Source organism: Pteronotus mesoamericanus, unplaced genomic scaffold (assembly GCF_021234165.1).
Source record: "Pteronotus mesoamericanus isolate MK-2021 breed Mesoamerican mustached bat unplaced genomic scaffold, CSHL_Meso_final contig_27, whole genome shotgun sequence".
Taxonomy (NCBI): Eukaryota; Metazoa; Chordata; class Mammalia; order Chiroptera; family Mormoopidae; genus Pteronotus; species Pteronotus mesoamericanus.
In genome coordinates this window covers 25,358,663-25,379,417 of record NW_026555115.1, presented here as the reverse complement: position 1 = coordinate 25,379,417, position 20,755 = coordinate 25,358,663, and the positions used below count along the sequence as shown (strand labels likewise).

General features: G+C 36.4%; 1 protein-coding gene across 1 annotated transcript in view; it reads left to right on the top strand.

Annotated features, from left to right (window-relative positions):
• The window catches only part of SLC49A4 (solute carrier family 49 member 4), a 75,689-nt gene that overhangs the window by 43,496 nt on the left and 11,438 nt on the right, over positions 1-20,755 (top strand). Inside the window, exons 6-7 of the mRNA XM_054575210.1 lie at positions 3,958-4,025; positions 9,231-9,358. Coding sequence (XP_054431185.1) covers positions 3,958-4,025; positions 9,231-9,358 — 196 coding nt within the window. The remainder of the gene's footprint in view (positions 1-3,957; positions 4,026-9,230; positions 9,359-20,755) is intronic.

Here is a 20,755-nt window from a genome sequence, read left to right as displayed (position 1 = left end):
ATTTATTCCCAAGTATCTGATACTTTATGAAGCTATTATAATTGGTAATTTTAAAATTATATTTTCTCTTGGCTGTCATATAGGAATATATTTGATTTTTGCAAGTAATTGAAATAGTCTACAACGTCTTTAGAACCCTTTAGCTCCATTTAACCGTCTAGCATTTTTGTGCTCTTAATTGCCATGTATTTTACACTGCACAAGGCATTATTGTTGTTTACACAGTCAATATTTATTTATAGTCACCCATTTTTTTGTTTTCATCCTTTATCTTTAGTCAGATATCTGTGGTTTTTCTCTTCTGTCTAAAGAGCACCCTTTAGTGTGTGTGTGTGTATGTGTGTGGTGTATTTGCAACAAATTCTCGTTTGGAGTTTTTTTATTATGACTTGAAAATGTCTTCATTTTACCTTTATTTTAAAATTATTTTTGTCGACCATAATATTCTTGGTTGGCAGTTTTTTTCTTTGTTTCTTCAGAAATACTCTGTTTTCTTCTGGCTTCCATTGTTTTAACAGAGAAGTCAGTTCTCAAATTTAAAAGCTTGCTGCATTAAAGGTTTTCTCTTTGTCTTTGGTTTCAGCAGTTTTATTATGATATAAGTAGGTGACAGTTTTTTTAAAAATTTATTCTGATTGAGGTCTGTAGAACTTCTTGAATATATGGCTTCATGTTTCTCATCAGTTTCTGAAAAATCTTAGCCAATATTTCTTTGAGACTTATATGTAATACCTTCATATTGTATTCCCTATGTCTCTTATTCTCTCTTCCATATTTTTTATCCTTTGGTCTTTCTTGCCTTCATACAGGATATTTTATCTAGCCTTTCTTCCTACTCACTATTTTAGTTTTCAATCTAATATACTATTAAACTTATCTATGAATTATTAATTTCAATTATATTTTTGTTATAAAATTTTTGTTATTTTGTTAATAAAACTGTTTCACAGTTCCCAAATTTCTGTATAAATGTAACTATTAAAATAGTTATTTAAAGTCTGTATCTCAATACCTTTATCTGGATCCCCTGTGAGTCTTTTTATATTTGTGGTATCCATCGATATTTTCTTACCTCCTTATGTGTTCTCATATTTTTGACTGAGTGCTAGACATAGTAGTGCTCTGAAAAGTAGAGATAAGCTGCAAGATGATATTATTTTCCTCCAAAAAGAATTTATGTCTTTCTTGCAGGAGTTTAGCAATCACTCAATCCAGTTTCAGGAGTTGGGACTACTTAAAGCTGGGCTTTAGCCACTTAAAATAATATTTTCAAGTCACTGTGCTCTTAGGTATAGCCCTTCAGAGTCCCCAGCTAAAGGCTGGGATTTTTTACAAGGCCACCCACCCCACAGTAAAGCTTGACCTCACTTTTCTTTTTCTCTATGTCAATGAGGCTGATAACTTCTCAGCCCCTTAGCCACCTTTTCTAAAATCAGCAGACACCCCACCCCCAAGAGAAAAGTGTCCGCAAATACCAGGTTTATCTCCCTTGGTCTCCTTGTCATTCTATATCATGTTTCCATAATTATGGATTACCTTCTTGGCTCTCTGATGCCATCAGATACACTTCCTCCCAGATTTTCTAATTCTCAATCAGAATATTGATCCAAATTACCTAGTATACCTCACCATAAGAAGTAAGCCTTCTTTAATTTCCTAATGTATTTTTCTGAATAGCAGGTATTTCAAGCATGCTCACTTTCAAGAAGGAGAAGGGTAGCACCCATTTAAATGATTCTGATTTCAGAGATCCTGTGCTTCATCTTGTAAATCCTGAGAAGCCCTTTCAAGTATCTCTGTACAAACTCTGAAAGACAGACAATTAATCACACCAGGTATTAAGTAAAGCGAAATTTAAAATTAAATGAAGGCAAAAAATCAAAACAAAAAAAATTAATTATTGTGCAGAATGTTATTAACTAAAGGAAATGTCATGAACAAGGAAGCAGAAAAGCACAAGATGTCCTGAAAGGACCATGGTATGCTTAGATGCACAGAGGCCCTTAGCCTGGCACAGGACCCCATTCCCGTGGAAGATAGGTGGATATATTGGTGGAACCTAATAGCATTATGTGGGCCTTAGACAATGGATGCTCAGTGCTCTGCAATGAGAGGAGTACTTCTGCAGAACAGAGAATTCTCTAGCTCCAAATGCCAATGGTATAAAAAAATATAGAGGTAATTTAAGCTTCAGGTGTTCTCTTCTTCCAGAGAGCTTTTATGTTTTCTGTGCACCAAACACTGGTACAGCAAAGAACTTGTGTAAAATTATTATATTACTTAGAGTAAGCTAATCTGTTACGAGAGGTAGAAATCCCAAAATTTTGAAACTTAGGAGGAAATCCATTTCTCATTCACATAGCAATCTAAGACATTTTGCCTAACAACCTAGGACAGTTGCCCATAATTTGGACAGGTCTTTTCCTCACACTGATTTACAGACCAAGGTTGCTTCCACTTTGCAGCTCTTCTGTCTCCTAGGAGCTTGTCATCATAGGCATGGGTGAAGCTGGGTGACCCCACTGGATTCCAGTTGGCAGAAAGGAAAGGAAAGCACAGAGGAGGCATATATTTGTATTCCAGGTTCTAGCCTACTTCCATTAATGAGAACCACATCATGTGGTCACATGTAACTGAAAAGGGGCTGGGACCTTTAATCTAGATAAGTACCCGGGTAGTAAAAGATAACATGTTTTGGTGGACAGCTGAAGATCTGTGACACAGGTATAATGAAAAATATGACTAGAAAAAATAATAAAAGGTAGAAGTTATTTGAGGCAGCTCTCAAGTGCCAGGTCAGATTTGGACTTCACCCTCTGCCCAACAGGGAAGCCAGTGACCATTTCTGAGCAGAGAAGTAAAATGGTTGGGATAATTATTCTGTCAATATTGGGAAGAATAGATCGTGGAAACCGTTCAAAATGCTATTACAGGAGTCCAGAGTAAGAAATAAGATAATAAGCAAGTGTGGTGGACATGGGAAGGGGAAAGAGGAAACAGAATGAACCAGTATTGTTAGGGGCACAGGGGATTTCAGTGGTAGCAACAACTAACATGTACTGAGCAGTTTACATCTATTAACTTATTTAATTCTCAAAAATTATCGCCATTCTACTGATGAGAAAACTGAGACTTAGCGTGTGAGTTGAGACAGAGCCAAGTCATAATAAGAATTAAAGATACAGCCATGATGAGGAAATGAAGGCAACATTTGTAGATTGCTCTGAATAAGTTTGGCCATGAAGGTAGGAAAGAGATAAGACATTAGGTGGAGAAGTATCATCAGGTATTAATGACAGCTATAACCTTTATTGAGCACTTCCTGTATGCTGACCACTGATCTGAGATCTGTACACAAATTATCTCAGTTGGTGTATTTTATATATAAGAAGACATGATAAAATTTGCCCAGGGTCACAAAGCTAGTAGATGGCAGTGTTGGAAATGCTTTCTCAAGAGTGGACGGAGGTACACATTTGAAATTCTTACTCTATCCAGTCTCCCCAGGTGCTCAACCTTCAAACCTACATTGCCCCCTCCATTTGTGTTCTAGTAATACATTACTAGTTGTTGCTAGGTGTTTTTAACACTTATTTCCTAGTATGTTGGCTATACTTAAACTTGGTGAGATCAATGACCATCATTTGTCCTTTTTCTGTTTTCTTGACTTCCTATTATAATGCTAGGCATGTAGAACATATTTGAAAAATATTTGTTGTGACATTGATTATTTTTTTGATACAAATATTTCAGTAAGTTAAGGATTTAGTAACTGAGATATTTGTATTACTTAGTCACACATGAATCCTTTCATTTGATTCATTTTCTTAAATGGTATTTCCTAGATTTTTTGCCATTTAGCTATTAACATATGGATTATATAGGATTTTTTTTTCATGCCTTCTATGTTTCAACACGATAGTCTTGTATTAAATGTATCTACCACTCTCTTAACAGGTAGATGCTGGCTGGATTGGATTTTGGTCCATAGTTGGAGGCTGTGTTGTTGGAATAGCTATAGCAAGGTAAGAATATTTTATGTTAAACATGGAGTAGCCAGAAACAAACAAAATGCCCAAAGGAACCATCAGCTCCCCTAAATAAATGTTAAAATTCAAGGAAAAGTAAAATAGGCAAAGGCACTTGTTCAGGCTATGAGAAAATCAACATGCAGTAGGTAGAATTTGCTGCTACAATAAACCTTCTCAAGAGTGGTTTGTCCTGAAATGTTTTTGGAAGCTATTTCCAGTGTATTTATGTTGCCGCTTACCATTTTATTAGAGAACAACATCTACAAATGGAACCCAAAGAAAGGTGATACAGTAGTAAAGGCAAATTGGTAGTTATCAATAGGAAAGAATTGAAAACATCATTTGTAAGAGCACATCTAGAAGTTTCCATGAAAAGGCCATGTATATCCTGATTAGCAGATTTTTTGTGGGTTTTTTGGCAGGTGTGTCTAAATAGTTATTCCATTTTGATGGAAAAAATATCCACAAAGACTTGTAGTTTCATCAAACTGTGATCTAACACATTATGATTACACATTTTTAGAATGAGAGAGAAGAAGGAAAAAGTCTCATTTATTCTAAAAAGAAAAAAGAATGAAAATGTCACTCCCATATGTGACTACCTATAGAACTACTCTTGGTCTTTCCAAAGAGATGATATTCATTTACTTCCCAAATAATTTTACCCTATTTAATCAAAAACAAAATTTGGCAGTTAACTTCACCAGGAAAGGAAAAATCTAATTACATTATTTAGGGAGATCAAATAAGATAGGTAAATCAGTGACTTCCAGCCATATGGAGGCGTAGGTAGATACACTTTGCCTCCTCGCACAACCAAAAGAAGAACAACAAATTTAAAAACAAAAACAACCAGAACCGCCAGAAAATCGAACTGTTTGGGAGTCTAACAACCAAGGAGTTATAGAATAAACATTCATTCAGAATGGTAGGAGGGGCAGAGAGGACACGTGGCAAGGTGCTGGCTGGCCCTCTAGGCAGTCCTACATTTGCATATGGAGAAAGTGGGAGGAACAACGGGAGCAAGATACACCGCAGCAACTAGGGTTCCAGCGTGGCAAACAGAGCCTCAAAACCTCTGGAGGTAAAAACCTGTGGGGGTTGCGGTGGCAGGAGAAACCTCCAGCCTCACGGGAGAGAATGTTGGAGAGCCCCACAGGGTCCTAGAATGTACACAAATGCACCCACCTGGGAATCAGTACTTGAAGGGCCCAATTTGCTTGTGGGCAGCAGGGGAAATGACTGAAAGCTGGCCAAGAGCTGAGCAAGCGCCATTGTTCCCTCTCTGACCCCTCCCCAACATACAGTGCCACAATGAAGTGGCTGGAGTTGCCCCGCCCTAGTGAATATCTAAGGCTCTGCCCCTCCCAACATAACAGGCATGCCAAGAAAAAGAAATAGGGCCCAAATGAAAGAACAGATCAAAGCTCCAAAAACAGAACTAAGCGATGAACAGATATCCAACCTGGTAGACTCACAGTTCAAAATACTGGTAATCTGGATGCTTATAGAAATGGTTGAATATGGTCACAAAATAGAGGGAAAAGTGAAGGCTATGCAAAGCGAAATAAAGAAAAATATATGGAGAGCCAACAGTGAAGCGAAGGAAACCGGGACTCAAGTCAGTGATTGGAGCAGAAGGAAGAAATAAACATTCAACCAGAACAGAATGAAGAAAAAAGAATTAAAAAATATGAGGATAGGCTTAGAAACCTCTGGGACAACTTTAAACATTCCAAGATCCAAATCATAGGGGTGCCAGAAGGAGAAGAGGAAGAGCAAGAAATTGAAAACTTACTTGAAAAAATAATGAAGGAGAACTTCCCCAATCTGGCCAAGGAAATAGACTTCCCAGGAGATCCAGGAAGTTCAAGAGTCCCAAAGAAGTTGGACCCAGGGAAGCCAAGGATGCACCAAGGCATATCATAATTACATTACCTAAGATTAAAGATAAGAAGATATTGTTAAAAGCAGCAAGAGAACCCTGACTGGTGTGTCTCAGTGGACTGAGCCCTAGCCTGCAAACGAACGGGTCAGTGGTTCAATTTCCAATCAGGGCACGTGCCTGGATTGCGGGTGAGGTCTCCAGTAGGGGGTGTGCAATCAGCAATCACACATTGATGTTTCTCTCCCCCTCTCCCCTGCTTCCCCTCTGTATAAAAATAAATAAATATATATTTTTTTTTAAAAAAGCAAGAGAAAAGGAGACAGTTACCTACAAAGTTCCCATAAGACTGTCAGTTGATTTCTCAAAAGAAACCTTGCAGGCAAGAAGGGGCTGGAAAGAAGTATTCAAAGTCATGGAAGACAAGGACCTACATCCAAGATTACTCTATCCAGCAAAGCTGTCATTTAGAATTGAAGGGCAGATAAAGTACTTCCCAGATAAGGTAAAGTTAAAGGAGTTCATCATTACCAAGCCCTTATTGTATGAAATGTTAAAGGGTCTTGTCTAAGAAAAAGATGATCAAAACTATGAACAGTAAAATGACAACAAACTCACAACTATCAACAACTGAACCTAAAAACAAAAACAAACTAAGCAAACAACTAGGACAGGAACAGAATCATAGAAATGGAGATCACATGTAGGGTTATCAGGGGGAGGGGAGGGGGAGATGAGGGGAAAAGAAAAGGGAATAAGAAGCATAAATAGTAGTTACAAAATAGACAGGGGGAGGTTAAGAATAGTATAGGAAATGGACAAGCCAAGAACTTCTGTGTATGACCCATGGACATGAACTAAGGGGTGGGGGAATGCTGGTGGGAAGGCGGTGCAGGGCAGAGTGGAATAAAGGGCAGAAAAAGATGGGACAACTGTAATAGCCTAATCAATAAAATATATTTTAAAAAAATTTTAAATAGGTAAATCATCTCAGTGTCTGAACACTTAAGCATGCTTAACACAAGAAAATAGTTTGAAAAGATCTTAAAGTTTGCAAAGTGTTTCTGGGATAATGAAAAAATAAATTGACACTGTAATTTCTAAATCACTTTGAGATTTTTATTCAGAAAATATAAAATCTAAAAGCTAAAGAGGAGGAATAGGAAGATAGCTATTGTGGCAAAATCACTATATTGATACTGAAATGCATTGACCTATCATATTTGATAAAAATTATACCTAATTATTCTAATTAAATCTCCAAGCCAATTAGAGTGAGTCATCATTTACCAAATTCTGTTCTGAGCACCAAATAGGTCAGAGGGAACCATTATATATCAGAAATGACATCTCACATTCTCCTTTCTCGTTATTTTCTTCCTGTAAATCTTTAACTACATAGAAATAGAACTAGAAGGGAAAAGTAGCATGAAGACATTTCTGTTTTTAATTTGTTGAAATGGAATTTCTAAAAAGTACTATCTTTGCTCTGGGATTTGAAATCAATTGTAGGTATCGCCTCGGCCTTAAGTAAATAATAAAATAACATTTATAACACCATTTTTGGGACTCCTAGAAGCAATCTCCTTATAGACATGAGTGTTTTGGATGATTTTTCTTTTTGGAAATTATGTTTCCAAAGTCTACTACTAAATGTACTATTTTGGTCCTAATAGTATACTTTGATACTGTTAGCCCATTTGAAAGGACTAGGGCTCTAAAAAGAACAGATCCAGTGATCAGTTTATTCTTGGTGATCTGGCCCTGTGAAACTATCTAACTGTTCAACTTCACTCAGCTCTGATTGTAACAGAAAACTGTTTTATTCTCTCATAGCTGGCCATCTGCCTATCTGGCAAGTAAGTTCAGGTAGCATGCCAAAAATAGAGATCAGAAAACTGTATGGTGAACATGGAATTAAAATAAGCTTCTTAGATTTTCTTGAGGGACATTTCTATCAAGCTGTGGAGCATCTCTCAAAATTTTCAGACTAATTTTCTATCTGTGAACTTTCATAGTTGAGAACAAGCCTGTCACTGGGCAAAGGTGCAGCCTTATTTCCTATCAAAAGATGTCATCAGCTCTCATAGGAAGTCATTTTAGTCCAGATAATGCTTACAAACATGATTAACCATATCATGTCAAATAAGGGCAAAACAAAAGATGGTATGGAAAAGTATGGATAGGGACAGTCACATAAGTACAATAGAAATTAAAATCATTTTTAAAACCTCAAAGAGAAAACATGGTAAATGTCCTATTTGGTGCAGAATCTGTTTTTCTACAATAGGAACAATTTGAAGGATGGAGTAAGTTGTATGCAGGCACAGCCAGAGAGGATTGTGCCTTTACAATCAACGGTTAATCAGCAGATAAGGAAAAGCAATTAACAGATGAAAAAATTTTTGGTCATAACTAAATGATGAGCACCTCCACCAGATGCCTTTTAGTTTCATGTTAATTCAGGAAAAAACAGGGATTATAAGAACTTAAAATGATATGAAACAGCAGTCATGAGGTTTGAAGAATAGTATTCACTATTCCAGAGCTATGTTCTTGCTTTCATGAAGCTTACAGTCCGATAGGAACAACAAAATAATGTAATGCAAAAAAAATTCCAATAGAAATAAATACTATGAAGAAAATCAGGAGGTGGGATGGAGAGAGTTTCTTCAGTGAGCATGGAGAGCCTTGTTGAACTGAGACCCGAATAACCTGAGGAACAAGCAGCGGAGGGAGCACCAGCATTTCAGGCAGACAGGACAAGGTCATTGCTGTGGGAAAAGATCTAGCAAGTATGAGAAATAGAAACAGGGACATCCAGCTAGAGCACAGCAAGGCAAAGGGGGAGTGGAGGTAGAGACCAGATCATGTAGGACCCCAAAGACTCTCTTGCAAACATTTGTATTTATTATGTGTTTGAGTTTAGGGAGAGCCATCTCTGCCAGTTTATGTCAACAAGTTAGCCTGTTTTCTAGAACTAAAACAATATGCACTCATTATGGGACGTTTAGCAATTATAGAAAAATAATATAGAAAGTTTATAAAAGTGGCATTTAAAAACTCAGAATGCACTCTGTAAGTTATAGATCCTGAAGAGAGATCACTTTTTGTGTGTTTTATGAGAAGAAAACATTTATCACAAAGTAACATTTATCACACATGCAAAATGTATCAGTTTAAAAAAATTTTTAACTTGCTTTTAAAAGGAGGTATGGAATTTTAAGAAATTATTAAATGAAAGTATATCATTGATTTAAATAGTATTTTTAAAATCCAGCTAGAATTAATAGAACATATTGTTTCTTTTTTAGGTTTGCAGATTTTATCAGGGGTATGCTGAAACTAATTCTCCTCCTCCTGTTCTCTGGGGCTACATTATCATCCACATGGTTCACCCTGACCTGTTTGAGCAGCATCACACACCTGCCTTTAACCACAGGTGAACACAGACTTTTTGAACTTTGAATAAGTATTTTTAGTTCATAGAAGTATGTATACTCTGACAGTAAGACTTTTTCTTGCTTTTATAAGTAATTATTAAATATACAAAAAGGTCTCCTTTGTCCAGCCTTAAAACCATCATCCTATCTTTAAAAAAAAAAAGAAAAGTGTGCCCTGGCTGGTGTGGCTCAGTGGATTGAGCCCCAGCCTCCAAACCAAAGGGTCAGCTGGTTCAGTTCCCAGTCAGGGCACATGCTTGGCTTGTGGGCCAGGTCCCCAGTGGGGGGGGGTGTGAGAGGCAACCACTGAGGTTTCTCTCACTCTTCCTCCCTTCCCCTCTCTCTAAAAATAAATAAATAAAATCTAAAAAAAAAAAAAGACTCAATAAAAACAGAATATTTTCTCTGATATTTTACATATGAAAAAAGATGTAATCTTTAAGCTTATAAAGCATGGATAAGCTTATATGCTTTTAAATTTCATATCAAAGCATAATAAAAAATTTTGTATCTTCTTTATAGCCATTATATCATTGTGCAACAGAAAGGACAATGAACAAAGGCAAAAAGCTACGATATTTGTAGTACACTCCAGTAAAATTCTTTAAACCAGCAACTACAAATTTATTTATATTTAGTCTTATTACATCATCAATACAAAACAAAACTTACTGGAAATGCCTTTTGGAAGTATATTAGAGGCATCTTACTTAGCTCATCCAATTGACCTGAAACATTTATAGTAGTTGTTTTTATTGCTGTTATTGGTATCTTTGGGGGTGTATATTAGTTCTCTATGGCTGTTGTAACAAGTCACCACAAAGGTAATGGCTTAAGACAACACAAAATTATTTCCTTATATTTCTGTACATTGGAAGTTTAGCCTTGGGTCCTACCAGGCTAAAATGAAAGTGTGGGCAGACTCGGGATGGATCCATTTCCTTGCCTTTTCTTTCTTCTAGAGATTGCCCACATTCCTTGGCTTGTGGCTTCCTTCTTCCATCTTTAAAGCCCAAAACATCCTATTACATCCTTCTCACATTACATCATCTGCGCCTTCCTTCCAAGGTCAAATCTTCCTCTGAACTCTCATTTTCTGTCTCCCTCTTCCATGTTTAGGGATCCTTGTGATTGCATTAAGCCCATCTAGATAAGCTAGGATAGTATCCCAATTTTAAAGTCAGCAGATTAGTAGCCTTAATCTTTTAGCCATGTAAGGTAACATATTCACAGGTTCCAGGAACTAAGACATGAATATATTTTGGAGTGGGAATTGGGGGACATTATTCTGCCTACCACAGAATCTTTGTAAAATTACTGTGACAGATTATTTTATAAACCAGAAGGGCTCTGTGATTGCTTCTTTTTTTTACTTTAACAAAGATTGTTTAAGATGCATACAGTAATCCCCCACCCTTGTCCATGGGGGATATGTTCCAAGAACCCCAGTGAATGCCTGAATGTCTGGATAGTACCAAACCCTGGATATACTATGTTTTTTCCTACACATAAGTAATTTTTCACTTAAAGAAATCTCTTTATGGCTTCTGTTTGGCATATTCAAATTGCCAGTCTCACTACTCTTATGTTTGGAGGGCATTATTAAGTAAAATAAGGATTATTTGCACAAGCACTGAGATACCATGGCAGCTGATGTGTTGACAGAGAAGGCTACTCAGTGAGTATAACCTGGTAGCATGTGCACCATGGATGTGCGGGACCAAGAGATGATTCATGTCCCAGGTGAGAGATTTCTTCATGCTACTCAGGAAGGTGTGCAATTTAGAACTTACAAATTATTTTTATATGGAGTTTTTCATTTAGTATTTTCAGGCTGAGGTTGACCTTGGGTTATCAAAACCACAGCTTAGGGAAGAGTATTGGGTTGGCCAAAAAGTTTGTTTTTTTCTGTAAGATGGCTCTAGTAGCACTTAGTTGTCTTTAACTTCATTTGAAACAATTTCGTTAGATTGTATTATCACAGTTGTCATATCAGTGTGCATTTAAAAAAACTTAACAAAATTGGCAAATTTTTGTATGGCCATCTTAATATTAAAGATTGAAGAAAATCCACAATATTTTTAGCATATTATGCATTATTATTTCAAAAAGATAAAAACACAACTGAAACACAAAATATGATTTGTGCAGTGTATGGAGAAGGTGCTGTGATTGATTGACTGTGTCAAAAGTGGTTTGTGAAGATCCATGCTGGGGATTTTTTGCTGGATGACACTCCATGGTCAGGCAGACGAGTTGAAGTTGACAGTGATCAAATGGAGATATTAATTGAGAATGGTCAATGCTATACCACGTGGGAAATAGGTGACATACTCAAAATATGCAAATCAACAAAATTGTTGGTGAAAATGAAAACTGTGTCTGTTATTTTATGGAAAAAACTAGACTTTTTGGCCAATCCAATACTGTATTTTTTACTCTTATTTGCAAATAATATTTAGCCGCCTGTTGGATTATGTGTTTAATTGTAGGATTACTTGTTGTAAAGAAAGACTGTAGGTTTATAGGATTATTTGTTATTACAAGCACTTGTATGGGTAGGAGTAAATAGTCTGAAAGTGGCTCTGTAACCACCTATTAACCGAGTAGCATGTATGTTCTGTGGGACTCCATGGGAGGAGGGTTCCTTTTGTCTACAGATAATTAAGAATACTGTGTGTCCCTTTTGGACTTACGTGCTCTGTGATAAAAGGACCAGCAGTTTACACATCAGAAGCATCAAGTCTTTCCAAGGCACCTGTTTATTCGGAAGTTCCGAACAGTATTGTGGTAACAATGGGGCAAGGGGGTAAGGTTGTCCTATAGCCACAATTACCAAACCGTGCCAAGCCAGTTGCCATGGAGTGCCACAGCAAGCTTACAAGTGCAGCACAAGTTATTTTAAATTTCCCTAGGAAGTGGCTATTCCACATCTGCCAGACGCTGTGTGAACCTCTGGCTCCAGGAAGTTCCCACTTTCAGCATTAGACCTGCTATGTTCTTTTTGATGATGACCTATCTTGGGAAAGTTAGGCTTTCTGCAGTTGCTGTGATAAAAAGCAAACACTGCACCAAAATCAGTGTGGAACAGGGAATAGAGTGGTGGTGTCCATCTTGTACCAAGATTTCAGAAGTTGAACAGTGCCCATCAGGTGCACCCATCCCATTAGTAAGTAATTGTGGTTATTAAAGAATGAAATAAAATATATTTCTTTCAATATATGGGTATTATTTTTTAAATAGCTACTAAACTGTTAGGATATACCTATTTTTAAAATCGGATGTAATTAACAGGATTGTTAGCTATTTCTTTTGGCATTAGAGCTCCATGAAAAAATTATTGAGACACTAAGAGTACTGAGAAGGAAGGTTTGGAAACCACTGCTCTATACCATACCACTGGGAATCCTTCTCTGTAATGTAGTATTTGGGTTTTTTTTCATTTTTTATAGTATTTTTTTCCCATCACCATTTATGTAATGTTTATTGCTTTTCCTGTAAAGCCCAGTTATTCAGAGTAATAATTTTTGGATACTGTGTACTTTTTATACACCAACATTCCCACTTTAGGGTTTTGAGCAATTTGAGAGAGTATTCTGAGCCAGAATTTTATTTTATTTTATTCTGGTATAATTTCATAATTTAGCAGTTGTACAACATTCTGGTGGAACAGTTTGTTTATAACTTTTTTTATTCATGGCATTACACTCTGATTTTTTTGTGATATTGTATGTCAAGCATGCATCTGCTAGGTTTTACAAGAACAGTCATGAGTATCTACCAAACAGATTTTTTTCCTTTGAATTAAGTGTAGGACATTCATTATAAAATCGTACTTTCATTACATTTTTTGTATTTTCTAATTATCATAAATTAACAGTTTTGTCTCTGAATGGAGGCACTAGGAATGAATTTAACTTTTTACCTCCTTTTTTGTCTGGGTTTTGGATAATGAACATGTTTACTTTTGTAATCAGGAAAAAAGTGTAGATTTGAAAATAATACATCTTTTTAATCTTAAAAGAAAGTGATGTAATTAACCTAGGTCAAGACTGTTTTCCCAGTCTGTCCCTGAAAATAATTGTGTTGCACAGAAAGGAAAGCAGAATTCTAAATTAAATCAAGACCATAACTGAAAGAGATTGAGTTTGATGTGGCTGTCTTAAGAGCTACTGAATTTATAAATTCTACTGTTGTTTTCAGTTGCCAGTAAGTTTTTAAATGTTGCTTAGATACTTCTGAAAGATTCATTTTTAATATTTGTATATATTTATATTTCATAAATATACTTGGTTAAGGATTAGATTTGTTCACATTTCTTCTCTTAATTATGGTATATTTATTTCTCTTTTCTGATACCACTTGATAGTTACTTGAGTGTATGTTTCATCTCCCCTACCTGTCTGAAAATCTGGAGCCTGGGCTTGTGCCTTGTAAATTCTGGCCTCAACTGCCACCACAATACCTACCACAAGCCCTGAGGAAGGAAGGAAGGAAGGAAGGAATGAATGAATGAATGAAATGTATGTTATCTCCATTTTGGTTTTCAGTGGATATGTCTTATTGCAAGTAATAGTCAGCAATCATAGCCAATCTTTGTTATTCAGCTCTAGCTATAGGAAGGCAAAAAGGCACATTTTAGTGGGACAGTGGAATATTTGAATAAATCTGTCACAGATCCTCTTACAACCTTTGTAAAAGCCTGGCTTAATTCTTTTTAAGTAAAAGAGGCTTCATGAAAGAAAACTTACTTTAAAATCTAATGACAGACAAAGTTAGACCTTTAAGCTATTTAGGTAACAGCAAATCCATGTTTTTTTTACGAGTCATTTTTTTAAACCAGAAAAGTATCTAGTCTTATACCCCATTTCTAGGAAACTTAGTGTCTTGTTACTGCTTTTTGTATATAAGAAGAATATACATTAAAAGTATTTACAAATATATGCATTAATTATAACTGTTGACATAAATTAAAAACTAGTTAATTTTGTTCAACCCATGTGTTTATTGTTAGTGCCACTACCCCTAAAACCTTTCATTGCAATCTTTTCGTAATCCACTGATCTTGATATTATTGTGCCATACAGAAGAAAACTGGATGATTTTATCGTGAGTAAAGGCATATTGTTTTGATGTACATACTTGCTTATATACATCTCCTTGGAGACTGCCAGCAGTATCCTTTTATTTCCTTAGGGAAACAATATTTAAAATTACATTATATCTTCATTAATTGAAGTATCTACAATAGGGCAAATAAATTAACCCATGCCTAGATAATGCAAGTTTCAAAATCTTGAAGCTTATGCCATGGAAAAAAATACGAAAATACATTATTCACCTTATCTGAGAACTTGACATTTAGCCCCGTTAGACACAACTCACAGAATCGTTTTTCACAAAACAGGTGAATACTTGAAAACAGCATTTTGAAAAATGCTAGCACTTTGGTGTTGAGTTTGTTGAAACAGTATAATTTGAGTGTTCAACAGAAGTTGCCCTGGGAGAGGTTCTTCATCTGCTTCAAATTACTAGCCTGCCATGATGATGACGTTGGCAACAGATAACGGGTGGGGGGGGCGGCGGGCGGGGTGCCGGGAGTAGAGGGGGATGATTAGCTAGACATAAGCCCCTTTAAAGTGATAGCTGATACAAGCTGACTTCAAGTGATATTCGAAGAAAGAAAACATATTTGATTGTATTGAAAGGCATGTGACATATATAAGAGAGTAATCCTCTTCATGTATTTTCATGTATTTTGTATTTATTAAGGTATTTATTTCCCATTTTAATTAGCATGCAAAGAAGTAAAAACACTTGCCAAAAGTTGGATGGTAAATAAGAAAATTCAGAAAAGAATAATGAACGTGATTGAAGAAATGCATATATTGAGAAAATAGGGATGTTAAGCTTTAAGGAAAGAAGGCTAAACATGACTTAATTATTTTCAATTTTGTGAACTAAAAGTAACTGTTACTAATGTTTATGACTGATCGAGAATGAAAAAAATACAACAGATTAAAAGAAGAAAATGAATTTGTAAAAAATCTTAAATGTAAGAGTATGAAATGCTTAAAGGGCCTGTTGAGGACAACCATGTACTGTTTGTTTATCCATGATATTTTCAAGAAAAAGTATGCCTTCAATCAGAATCTTTATTTCTTGAAAGTAGGGGGCTTGACCATGGGATTAGTCAGTGTTTTCTGACTTAATAGTACATTGCCTTCTTCAGAACCATAAGTAAATCTTTGGGAGGTTGAAAGTTACTGATTAAACCTATTTCTACGATATCTGATTTCACAACTAGTCTCTACTCTGGGCCCATTGTTACAAAGGGTTATTAGTTGTACCTCATGCCTGAGAGAGAATTACTTTGCCTTCTAGCCCTTAGAGACTCCAGACATAATGGTCAACTTTTACAGGACTAAACTGTGTCAACAAAGAGGCAAAACAAGGAATACTGCAGATTAGATTAATAGCACTGAGACAGAAAGAAAATCATCTCTATTAATAAATATTGCAACAAAATAAGCCCATCCTCTTTTGGAACCACAGTTTCATGCACTGTGTATTTTAATTAGTGGTAGATCATGAAGGCCACAGCAGTCATTTTTAGGAAGAAACTGTGAGGTTCTGAGAGAAGAGGCACAGCTCAGTGATACACAAACGCGTATCGGTATGTGCACACAGACGTATATATTCTGTCTATTCTGCATGCTCAAAATCTATGAAAAAATAATTATGTAGTTAACAGTGTGGATGTTTACTCTTTCTCTTTATAAGTAGGTGCTTCTTTATTTCTGAAAAGAGTATTATTACTTGTAATACCAAGTTTAGGTTGCGGAGACATTTTTTTTCCTTCCCTTTATTCCCTTCTACCCTACACCACCTGTACCCCCAGTATTGCCTCCCCTAGTTCGTGTCTGTGGGTCATACATATAAGTTCTTTAGCTTCTCCATTTCCTATACTATTCTTAACCTCCCCCTGTCTATTTTGTACGTACTATTTATGCTGCTTATTCCTTGTACCTTTCCCCCCATTCTTCCCCTTCCTCCACCTCCTCCCCTTTGAGCTCCATTTCTATGATTCTGTTCCTGTTCTAGTTGTTTGCTTAGTTTGTTTGTGTCTTTGTTTTTTCAGGTTCAGTTGTTGATAGTTGTGAGTTTATTGCCATTTTACCATTCATAGTTTTGATGTTCTTATTTTTCTTAGGTAAGTCCCTTTAACATTTCATATAATAAGGGCTTGGTCATGATGAACTCTTTTAACTTGACCTTATCTGGAAAGCACTTTATCTGCCTTTCCATTCTAAAGGATAGCTTTGCTGGATAGAGTAATCTTGGATGTAGTTCCTTGCTTTTCATGACTTTGAATACTTCTCTCCAGCCCCTTCTTGCCTGCAAGCTTTCTTTGGAGAAATCAGCCGATAGTCTTATGGGAACTCCTTTGTAGGGAACTCTCTGCTTTTCTCTTGTTGCTTTTAAGATTCTCTCTTTATCTTTAATCCTGGGTAATGTAATTATGATGTGCCTTGGTGTGTGCTTCCATGGGTCCAACTTCTTTGGGACTCTTGAACTTCCTGGATCTCCTGGGAAGTCTATTTCCTTGGACAGATTGGAGAAGTTCTCCTTCATTATATTTTCAAGTAAGTTTTCAATTTCTTGCTCTTCCTCTTCTCCTTCTGGCACCCCTATGATTCGGATGTTGGAACGTTTAAAGTTGTCCCAGAAGTTCCTAAGCCTCTCTTCATTTTTTTGAATTCTTTTTTCTTCATTCTGTTCTGGTTGAATGTTTATTGCTTCCTTCTGCTCCAAATTGTTGATTTGAGTCCCAGTTTCCTTCCCTTTACTGTTGGTTCCCTGTGTGTTATTTTTCTTTATTTCACATTGTGTAGCCTTCACTTTTTCCTCTGTTTTGCAACCATACTCAACCAACTGAGTGAGCATCCAGATTACCAGTGTTTTGAACTGTGCACCTGATAGGTGGGCTGTCTGTTCATTGCTTAGTTCTATTTTTGGAGCTTTGATCTGTTCTTTCATTTGGACCCAATTCCTTTTTCTTGGCATGCCTGTTATGTTGGGAGGGGCAGAGCCTTAGGTATTCACCAGAGCGGAGCAACCCAGGTCGTCGTGTTGTGATGCTGTGTGTTGGGGAGGGGTCCAAGAGGGAACAGTGCAGCTTGCTTAGCTCTCAGGCAGCTTTCAGTCACTTTCCCTGCTGCCCACAAGCAAATTGAGCCCTTCTGGTGATGATTCCCAGGTGGATGAGTTTGTGTACATTAGGACCCTGTAGGTCTGGTCTCTCCAATGTTCTGTCCTGTGAGGCTGGGAGTTTCTCCTGCCACTGCAACCCCCACAGGTTTTTACCTCCAGAGGTTTTAAGGCTTTCTTTTCCCTCACTGGAACCCTGGGTTGCACGGTCTGTCTCGCTCCCTAGCTGTTCCTCCCAGTTCATCCGCAGGAAAATGTGGGACCGCCCAGTCCTCCAGCTGCTGCCTTGCTATATGTCCTCTCTGCCCTGGCTGCCTATCTCTGCCCCTCCGACTGGCCTGGATGATTGTTTTTTCTTTAACTGCTTGGTTGTTGGACTTCCATACAGTTTGATTTTCTGGCAGTTCTGGTTGTTTTTTTGTTTTTAAATTTGTTGTTGTCCTTTTGGCTGTGTGAGGAGGCAAAGTGTATCTACCTATTCCTCCATCTTGGCCAGAAGTATAGAGACATTTTTAATCAAGGTCTAATCTAATAATTCCCAGTTAACTTTTCTAAGTCTTATCATAAAATAAAAATTCAGTCAGTATGCACAAGTACAAAAGTTTATCCAATAAAGTGTATTAATATTATAAACCTACTCTTTAGGGAAATTTCTTGATTCTAATTTTTAAAATAATTCATAATAAAAATGTATTGTTATTTTATAATCCTTCTTAATTCTTATTTATGCTTCTTAATAAAACTGTAAACAAATTCTCTATCCTTTTTTTTTAAAGATTTTATTTATTTATTTTTAGAGAGGGGAAGGGAGGGAGAAAGAGAGGGAGAGAAACGTCGATGTGAGAAACATTGATCATTTGCGTCTCATATGTGCCTCAACCAGGGACTAAACCCACAACCCAGGCATGAGCCCTGACAGGAATGAAACAGGTGAAGTTTCACTTCGCAGGTCAACACCCAACCAGCTGAGCCACACCAGTCAGGGCCTCTATTATTCTCAACTACCTAGAAGCACCTGTATCATTTTCATTTTCAATATTCTCATTAAGCTTTCCTACCTACATCTGTTTAATTTTGTTAATGATCTACTTATTGCACCTTGGTCATCATCTGATATAATTTATCATACCCCAAATGTTATCAGTTATGTTTTCCATTATAATCCAGATAGATATTCTTCTAACTGCAACTTATAAAGCTCTCAAAAGAGGAAACACATTACCAGTTCTGTTGTTAGTCAGCCCTGGGTCCTGGGAAACTCTTCCTCCTGTTGAGATAACATTGGAACAACAGGATTTCCACAGAGCAAGTTAGCTCCCTCCCTCTTCCATTGATGGTCCTCAAAACATTTGAAGGTATTTATCATGTCTGACCTTAGCCTTTTTATCTAAACATCTCCCAGTTCTTACAACCTTTTCTCATTGGACATGCATTCCATATCATTTACCAGCATAGTCACTATCTTGTAAACCTACCATCACTTGCCATTGTCCTTCTCGAAATGTATTACTAGAATTTAACGTCCTTTCCCTGCTGCACTCGGCACCTAATATTGGGAGGCTCTTGTTTCCCATGATTAGAGATAACTTCTTCTAAGAGGATGAAGTATAATTATCTTCTGAATGCTTTTTGTGCACAAAAATGGCTGCTGAGCTAATAGGCATCTCTCATATTCCTTTAGATTAGGAGTGATTTGAAGGCAAGGTGTATCCTATTTATTGTTCTTGCATAGTGGCTTACATGTAATAGGCCCCGGATAAATAGTTTTCAAGAAAGGCTTAAGCTAAAGTGTTCCCTATTATATACCTAAGCAACAATTTTTGGGCCCGTTTTCCATTTATCATGATTAAAGTTCATCTTTTTCTTTGTAACCTTTCGGTGCTCTATTTTTGATTCTGCCATGTGTCTTAATGTGCCTCACTTCCAGCTTTGTGCTGAATGCAGATTTGGGAAGCATGCCTGTTGTGTCAATACCATTGAATAAAAGAAATACCAAGCCTTATTTTTATTTATTTTTCCCATCTGACACAGTGGATTGGTGGAAAATGTTCTAGATTCTGTAGGCCTTAATTATGTTATTGTTACCACTGCTAACTCACATTGTTTCTCAATAAGTCATTTTGACCTTCAGAACTTTGGCCAGTTCATCTGTAAAATACCCTACCTGCCTCAAAGAGTTGATAGGATGATCAAATAAAATAATATATTTGAAAGCATTTTCCAAAAAATGTTTTAAAAGTTATATAAATCCAAGGTTTAAAATTGTTCTTATTATCAATGATATCTTGAGAATCTCATTAAATGTTGAGTGGAAATAGTTCTTATTCTTATCTGAAATTTTGTGATTTGTTTTATAACTACTACTCATCTAAAATTTGAATGTTTTAGTTAATAAAAATGTATATATACATAGTATTATTTCCCTAAATTTTAGTAACTTAGTTTGTCATTGGGAGTGGCATTGGGGGACTAGTAATTTTCAGGGTTTTAATCCAATTTATGTTCTTGGAACACATCCATTGTAACTGTATTTTGTGCTACATGGGACTTTTTTTCTTTTTCAATTTAAATCGTGGGCCTGTGAATTTTATTAGCTTCTTTGAAAGAACTCTTTATCAGCATTGTGTTTGTTCTGCTAAATTACCTTGGCTTTTTAATTGAAATACAGTCTGTTATAATTTTAGTATCAGTTCTGTAGAAAGTCATGGAAATATTTAATGATCATGTAATTTGAACCATCTCTGATGAGCAGGAAATTATCTTGTCTGCCTGACCTTTAATAGATGACATTCACCCACTAGATCTGCCAAACCAGTGTAGAGACACTGCATCAGACTCTAAACTGGAAACTCAAGTGGAAGTCAAATTCAGACTCTTATTAATAATCAGCTTCTACTTTAGGCATGCCCCAGAGCACTGGGGAGGGGTGTGTTAAATCAGCCCTGACACAGCCACCTTTCCCACATTCTATTATGAAGATCTTAATTTAACCCTTTCCTTGCAAATTATTTTCATTTTTTTTTCAATTGCTACAATAAGAAGTGATTTCAGTATATTGATCCAGTGTAAAATAACCTTTAGCTCATCATTTTTATAGTATAAGAAGCAAACATTGAGAGTAAGAGAACTGAATGAAAATACTTGCTTTTTTTATTACTGGCCTCTGAAGCTATCATTCATCACAG